The sequence below is a fragment of the Callorhinus ursinus genome, unplaced genomic scaffold (genome assembly GCF_003265705.2).
Source record: "Callorhinus ursinus isolate GAN/ISIS: 27379988/994484 unplaced genomic scaffold, GSC_fseal_2.0 scaffold21, whole genome shotgun sequence".
Lineage (NCBI taxonomy): Eukaryota > Metazoa > Chordata > Mammalia > Carnivora > Otariidae > Callorhinus > Callorhinus ursinus.
The window spans coordinates 16288431-16296520 of NW_027397083.1; the positions used below are offsets into that span (position 1 = coordinate 16288431).

At 46.4% G+C, this 8090-nt stretch overlaps 1 protein-coding gene across 7 annotated transcripts in view; it reads right to left on the reverse strand.

The window, feature by feature from the left end:
- The window catches only part of TCP11L1 (t-complex 11 like 1), a 40908-nt gene extending 36324 nt beyond the window's left edge, over positions 1–4584 (reverse strand). For 3 of the 7 annotated variants that reach the window (XM_025879404.2, XM_025879406.2, XM_025879405.2), the window contains exons 1-2: positions 4317–4583; positions 1227–1413 (exon numbers count right to left, since the gene is read on the reverse strand). In XM_025879404.2, the coding sequence (XP_025735189.1) occupies positions 1227–1389 (163 nt within the window). In that variant the 5' untranslated portion in view covers positions 1390–1413; positions 4317–4583. Of the gene's footprint in view, positions 1–1226; positions 1414–3466; positions 3602–3631; positions 3861–4316 lie in introns of those variants that run through there. The other 4 variants (XM_073904795.1, XM_073904797.1, XM_073904796.1 and 1 more) reach the window with 4 other exon arrangements.
- Between the last annotated feature and the right edge of the window lie 3506 nt (positions 4585–8090).

Here is an 8090-nt window from a genome sequence, read left to right on the forward strand (position 1 = left end):
GGGGGCGCCTGGGTGGCTCAGTCATTAAGCGTCTGCCTTCGGCTCAGGTCATGGTTCCAGGGTCCTGGGATGGAGTCCCACATCGGGTTCCCTGCTTGGCGGGAAGCCTGCTTCTTCCTCCCCACTCCCCCTGCTTGTGTTCCCTCTCTCGCTGTCTCTGTCAAATAAATAAATAAAATCTTTAAAAAGAAAAGAATACTCTGTGGACTAATAAATTAGCCGGGAAGAGCTTTGATCATTTTAAAAGAAACACATCTGAAACCCCAAAAATGTTCATATTTCTTTCAAATATGAAGAACTACTGATCATCTACACTTTAAAGAGATAACATCAGCACTGACATTCTTAGACTATGACACTCCCTCTTATAACTTTCATTTTTGGACTCACTTCAAAAAGCTTAAGTATTCTTAATAAAAGACATGAGTTGGGGCGACTGCTGGGAATACTTGCGGAAATTACCACCCTTTCATCCTTGAGGCCCTGCTCCCTGCCAGGGATCTGAAATGACTTCACCACACATTCAGCAAACTGAATCCCCTCAACCTCGTGGGAACTAAGCCCCCAGGCAATGGAGTTAGGGTGTGGTGACCTCACTCACATTCAAAACCTATTTCTTTTTTAACCTGCACAAGCACAGTCCTGGCTGGAACCTGCCTCACAATTTTCAGATGCTTTTTAAATTAAAGCTACAATTTGCACTCCACCCTATTTCTCAGAGCACTTCAGAGAAAGTGGAATGCCACAGAGACTGCAGGAAAACAGGAATATTCTGGACATGATCCTAAAATTTTAATTTCTCAAGCAATTGAAAACCCACAAGTGGGGGCGCCTGGGTGGCTCAGTCATTTAAGCGTCTGCCTTCCGCTCAGGTCAGGATCTCTGGGTCCTGGGATCAGCCCCGCAGGGCTTCCTGCTCAGCAGGGAGTCTCCTCTTTCCCTCTCTCTCTCTCTCTCTCTCTGCCACTCCCCACCATGCGCTTTCTCTCTCTCTCTCTCTCTCTCTCTCTCTCTCTCAAATAAATAAAATCTTAAAAACAAAAAAAAAGAAACTCCACAAGTGACTAGGCTGCCAGTTGAGAAACTTGGCTTTTCTTAAATACTAGTTATCAGCAATGTTATCATATTAGAACCCAGCTCAGGGTCACAAGTACAAGGAAGCCTAATCAAAATATCATCTGAAAACAATGATAGTATGACTTCTAACCAAAGTCAAATTTGCTTACAGTGAGGTCTTTGCACTCTTTGGGTGCTGGGAGAGACCGACTTTATTGTTTTCTGTACAGCTTCATCAGAACCTTCCACAGCATCTTCAAGGTCTTGCTCAGAATCATTTGATTTTGATTTTCCGGCTTCATTTATATTGGGCTTGCCAGGGTTTTCGGACATTCTCAACTAAGTTTATTTACTTTCCTAGGAAAGAAAAAACAAAAGTGAACCAAATGTTCTGACTCTGTCACTAACTAGCAGTAGGACTCGGCAAATCATTTATTCTCTTAGGGGTTTCAATTTTCTCACCTGTAAGAATGAATGGGCTTGGGAAGATCTTATCCAGCTATCATATTCTACCTCAATGATTAAACAGATACGTGTAAAATGACACAGGATTTATCAAATTTATGGACCTATACCTCAGAGAGTGACAAGTTTGAATATTTTTGTCCCACTCCTAAGTGCCATGTCAAAAGAAAACAGGACCTTACATTGTTGGAAGATAATACTATCAACTGCCTGCTTCTGTTTTAATCAAAGATTCAATTCTTCAATTCTTTACTTTCATTCCTGAGAGTGGATATGAAAAGTCTTTGGAAATCATGCTTTTTTAACTTTGCTTCCAAATGAAGACACTGGGCTGAGGAGCTGGTTCTCTGATTCTGTTTTGTGAATAACTAGGGATGACACATAGAAGGTAGAATCTTACAAAGCATGTAAGAATATGTGGGGCAAATATTTTTATTAACTTCTGGCCAGTCAGCAGGAAAAGATGGTAAGGAGGACGTTGCAAACAACCACAATGTATGGGGTTGGGTGGGGTTTTAATTTTTTAAGTTGCTGGTTAGAACAGGAATAATATTTAACACATTGGTTTGGGCCAGTTAAAAAAAAAAAAAAGGGCCTGAAATTGTAGCCTCTTTTTACTGTAAAAGTTTTTCTCAAGTTTTTTACCGCCCCCCCGGAGTTTTTTCCTAGAGTTCTCTTCCTAAGGTGTTTCTAACTAAGGGAGAAGACAGACACAATACTGCAAATAATTAGCATTTGTACCATCAGCACTTGGAGATCACAAAACATTGTCATAAACACTAATTAGTCTTTATTAGATACCTTGGAGGGTAATCCAGGGATGAAAAATGTTGACTGCTTCCAAAAGGTCTGGCAGACTCTCTTTTGCACATTAGAGAAGAATCACTTGATATAATTATCTGAACTTTCAGATCCCTCCATTAAGTAGAATGAAGTTACTGGAATTGACATTTCCAGGCCTGTATTATTTTTTAAAGATTTTATTTATTTATTTGACAGAGAGACGGGCAGCGAGAGAGGGAACACAAGCAGGGGGAGCGGGAGAGGGAGAAGCAGGCTTCCCGGTTGAGCAGGGAGCCCAATGCGGGGCTCGATCCCTGGATCATGACCTGAGCCGAAGGCAGACACTTAATGACTGAGCCACCCAGGCGCCCCTCACGGCCTGCATTATTAATACGAAGGTTGCTTTAATGCAGTTCCTCTTACCTTCCAATATCCCACTCCAGACACCCATCTCCTCTGTCCTAAATCCTATTAGGCTCTGGATATGCTCCAAGATCCAAAAGATAACACTGCCAGTATATTCTATGAGAAAGGACAAACACATACTTCTAATTTTATCCTCTTCACATGCTGAGAATGAGCTCAGAAAGGATGAAGTAACTCTTAACTGCGCCGTGAGGAGGAAGGCATGCTTCTCTCTAACGCTCAGTTTAATAAACTAACCCCCCCTTTTAAGATTCAGCTTCACTCCTACTCCTCCCAGGACACATCCCCCCCGTGTCTGCCCCTTTCTCTGAACTCCTGTTGGGCTAGTTACTGCACATCTGGCACGCATCGTTGCCTTCGATCCAATTCAACATACACTTATTTAAATAGGTCTGGAGAGGGAAAGATGCTCACAAGGAAACGGAGTGAAGCTTAAGCTTTGGTGGCAGGATGAAACCACTAAGGGAACACAGTGGAGGGATTAAGGAATTCCGCCTAGAAGGAGCCTGGGATAACCTTCCCGGAAAAGGGGGAGCTGTTCGTTTGAAAAGAGCAGTATTTCACCCAATTAAAAAAATGTCTAGAGTGGAAGAGGAGGTGGAAAGGGGGGCATTTCACTCAGAGGGCACATGTGAAGGCACATGGAAATGAGAAAACTAGTGGCAGGTGATGAAGAGGGAAAGGTGGGCTGGGGGAGCCTGTAAAATTGCTAGTTTTATTAAAAACAACTCTTCACCTGGATTTTTAACTTCTTCATGCCCAACACCAACCATATTTCCCACACACGCTCCATCCGTGTACGTCTATGTTCCAAACAGATGCCCACTAAGTGGTGACAGCGGTGTCATCTCTGTTGATGTCAGCGTGTGGGCGAAGGAGGGGCGTTGGTCTCAGGACGTACCTGGGTTCCAATTTTGGCTCTTTACTAGCTGGGGAACTTCAGTTTCCTCATCCGTAAAATGCAGCTACCTGCTTCTTCGATTTGGGGGGAAGATGAGACGACAGAATGTGCAGCTGGCACACTCCAGGCTTTCCACAAAGGGGAGCTCTAATTACCAGAACTGGTAGCTACAGGAACCATGGACTGCTTACAGCGTGCTCATGCATTCAACAGTCACCAACTCCTCCGCCTGGAAGGGAACCGGGGGTAGGAGGATCCTCGCACTGGTCCTGAAGACCTTCTAACCGAGCTACACGCCGGGCCCTAAAGCCGCCACAAGAGACTGCCCAGCAGAAAGGGTCTCTCAGCAAAGGAAGGGCGCTCTGCCCACCGACGCCCGGAGCCGCTCCCTCCGGCACCCAGCGCCACTCACGCTTAGCGCCCGGATTCCGTTGTAAACAACTGTTCCGGCCGGCGAGGGAGTGGCGGGCCGGCGGCAAGCGATGGCAGAGGGGCGCGCTAGGAGCACGGCCTCGAGGGCTGGGACAAAGGCCGCCCTACGCGCACCCCGCCGCCGTCCCTGCCTCCACCCGACAGCACGGGGCCCGACCTGCCCTGAGGAGGCGAAGAAATGCCTGTGATTTCCACCTGGCGCCTCCCGTGCGGGCCCTGCTGGGCTGCCAGCCTCTGCGTCCGCTTCCCTCACCTGCCACGGAGTTCCTCCTGCCGCTTGGGCGGGGAATGAGACGGGCAGCGGAGGCGCGGAGCGATGCGCGGCGAGCACGGGACACTTCAGCCTCTGCCCTTCCGAGGCCGCATCCCTCGCCGCGCTGTGGGCCGTCCTCCCAGCCCGGCTCCGGTGGGTAGCGGCCAGTGCGGCCGCTCCTCAAGCGTCGGGAAGGAGGAGGCAGCCCTTTAGCCGGGAGGGGCCCGCCCCTCGTAGGGCGGCGCCATGTTCCCGTACGGAAAGGCGGGAGGCGCGGTCCCGTACGGGCAGAGGATGCTCAATAGGCGCGAGCTCGAGCCGGGAGGCGCCATGTTTCTGTACGGAGATGCGAGAGGCAGGCTCCGAGTCGGCTAACGAGGCTTAGTGGGCGGTGGCTCGGAGCCAGGTGGTGCACGCCCCACTCAGGGCGGCGCCATGTTTCCGTACAGAAAGGTGGGCGCCGTTGGGAGAGTGTGAGGCGGGAGAGGAACACGTGGTAGAGCCGGCGCGGAGTCTGTCAAATGAAAGAGGCCGCTTATTCGCAACTTCATTCAAAACCTTCCCCGCCTGGGTTTTCAAACTTCAGTATTACCATCATGTTTCGTCACTGTACATAGTTTATTATTTTCCCTAATCTGGGGGGTTAAAAAAAACCATGCCTAGATAGCCAAGCCTCACTTTAAAGGCACAGATTCATTTTGGTTTGGGGATCCTCTCTTACCTAAGTGGTTGCTACACTTTGTCGATAGAAAGAGCGAGACTTCAGCCCGGAAGAGAGAAGGGGCAAGGGGACGAACGGTTCCCATGAGGGTTCAGCTGGGTGTAGGTATATAAACAACAGTAAGGACTTGGAGCATTTTATGACTGTGTTCTAGAAGGGGAAAATATGCTAAGCCAAGCCCGTTTTGGAGCCTCATCTGCTGTGATTATCTCGGCACTGGACTAGAGGCTGCTCCAAAAAAACATGCTTTTCTCACCCTTTTAGCAGTAGGATAGCAAACTACCTGAACAGAGTTTTTGTACCTAATCTTAAAAAGTAAAAGCTATCTGAGGCGCCTGGGTGGCTCAGTTGTTCAGTGTCTGCCTTCGGCTCAGGTCACGATCCCAGCGTCCCGGGAATGAGCCCCGCATCGGGCTCCCTGCTCGGCCGGAAGCCTGCTTCTCCCTCGCCCACTCCCCCTGCTTGTGTTCCCTCTCTCGCTGTCCCTCTCTCTGTCAAATAAATAAAATCTTTAGAAAAAAAATAAAAGCTATGTGATTCTTAACTGTTCATTTTGTAAAGATGCTATAAGACTTAGCATAAGTCATAAGTCATGTATAACTTAAAATGAAGGTAATCTAGTCTCCTACCCGTAGCCTATAAAATTTGTTAAATTTAAATAACTAGAAAAGCAAGATGAAGTTAAATGAGTGCTTTCAAACACTACTAAATAGATCACACGTGGACAGTTATTCCTAAAGTACTGAAGGCTGAGTGCAACACAACAATTAACTAGCACACTAGAGATTTTTTCTTAAATACACATGCACATCAAAGTCCTCAATGAGGATTCACTTTAGGAGAGAAAAAAACAAAACCCTTAAGATACTCAACTACCTGGAATAAAGATTCACCAAGAAAACATTAAGCTCTCACTGTGGAGTCCAGACTAATATACCATAAAGTCTCTAGATTAGTGGTTCTCAAACCTGACTACACCCTAAAATTGTCTGGGGTGTGGGCATTCTAAAACGATCATCTGAAACTCTGGGGGTGATGCCAGGGGGAAAAACTGTTAAGCTTTCCAGGTGATTCAAATGTGCAACTAGGCAAGAACCACCTCCCCAGAGAGATTCACCCTTGCTCCTGCCACATCCACACTCCTAGTGAGAGTCCACTACCTTCCTTGAAGGATTAATATAAACAATTTTCACTTGTGGAGGGTACACTGTTACAATATTAAAACCATTGATTTGACTTGTAATGGTTACTTTTAATCTTCTCATATACTTGGAATTGTTTCAAATACTAAAAACATATGGACACCTTGATTTTTTTGGCTGCAAGCACTGGAAACTCAAACTACTTCAAAATAAAGGGAGTTCACAGCAATGCTACCTAGGGTTTGGAAGGAGAAAGCCAGCAGCTGTTCTAGAGAGCAGTACTGTTTTATCATCTCCCCAAGACACAGGATGGCTCTCATCACATCTCTACTCCTTGCTGCAATCTCCAGCGCTCCTCTGAATCACAGACTGGTTTCTCTATTTTCTTAGTTGTTGCTTCCTCCTAATTTGGATTTTTCTATATAGAATCTCCTTGACCAAGCTGATTTTGTGCAAAATCAGTCATTTGCCTACAGGTAAGCTGTCCTTGGATCAGTGCTCAGCCCTGGTCTACTCAGCTAGGGTGGTGGCAAGGCTCATAGTCACCTAGGCATCAGGTGTCTAAGTGGGGCCGGGTCCCCAGGGGGATATCATGGATGAGTGAATGAGCTGACAGTTTTGGTGCCCACAGCATTCATGGTAGCACAGGACCCGCACTTTAAAACTTTGACCATGCTTGCAGTAAACAGGACCATCTTTTCTTAAAACTTTATTCTTGCTTAGGAAGTTTGAGGTAAACTGTGATCTTGCTAGAATTTTCCATGAAATGAATGCCGCTGCTTCTAGGAACATGAATATAATAACTAGGCAGTTAGTTTTGCTTCCCCTGAAGAAGTGTTAGGTTTTGTTTGCCAAATAATCATTCAGTTATGTGCAAAGTAAAGGTCTCAAGTCGGATAGTACACACAGTTGCTCTATACTAATGTATAGTCTCTAGATTAGTGGTTCTCAACCCTGACTACATCTTGGAATCTCCAGGGGCGGGAGGGGGGGCAGGAGTTCTAAAAGGATCATCTGAGACTCCAGGGGGTGATGCCAGGGAAGAGTTGTTAAGCTTCCCAGGTGTTTCGAGTTTACAGCCGGGCAAGAACCACCTCCACACCCCGAATATTGTCTCACCACACTTTCAGTTTTTGAAAACTTCCTCTCACATTTAAATCACGAACTATCTTCTCTTTTTTCACACAGTAAAGACAGCTGCCTTCCCTTGCCTATGAAAACAAAAACGGGGGCGCCTGGGTGGCTCAGTTGGTTAAGCGACTGCCTTCGGCTCAGGTCATGATCCTGCAGTCCCAGGATCGAGTCCCGCATCGGGCTCCCTGCTCAGCAGGGAGTCTGCTTCTCCCTCTGACCATCTTCCCTCTCGTGCTCTCTCTCTCAAATAAATAAATAAAAAATCTTTAAAAAAAATGAAAACAGAAACGGAAAACAAAAAACCTGACAAAGTTATTCCCTGCTTTATTAGAACTGGGATCACAGATACATTATAGAGTTCTCAACCTTCTCCCACTGAAAGGCTGTTGGTATCAGATGTTAGAAAATAAGACTGACATGCTAGCATTTTGGTGCATCTAAGTTTTCTCTACTGCTTTTTTAGGTTTTTTTGTTTGTTTTAAGCAATCTCTATGCCCAAACGTGGAGCTCAAAATCACAGCCCCGAGATCAAGAGTCACATGCTCTACAGACTGAGTGAGCCAGGTGCCCCCTCCTAACCTCTCTTTAAAAGTTTAAGTAGAAAAATTGTTTCCTTTTAATCTTTTGATTATTATATGGATGAACAATTTCAAATTGTAATTGTATTGGGGCACCTGGGTGGCTTAGTCATTAAGCGTCTGCCTTCGGCTCAGGTCACGATCCCAGGATCCTGGGATCGAGCCCCGCATCGGGCTCCCTGCTCAGCGGGAAGCCTGC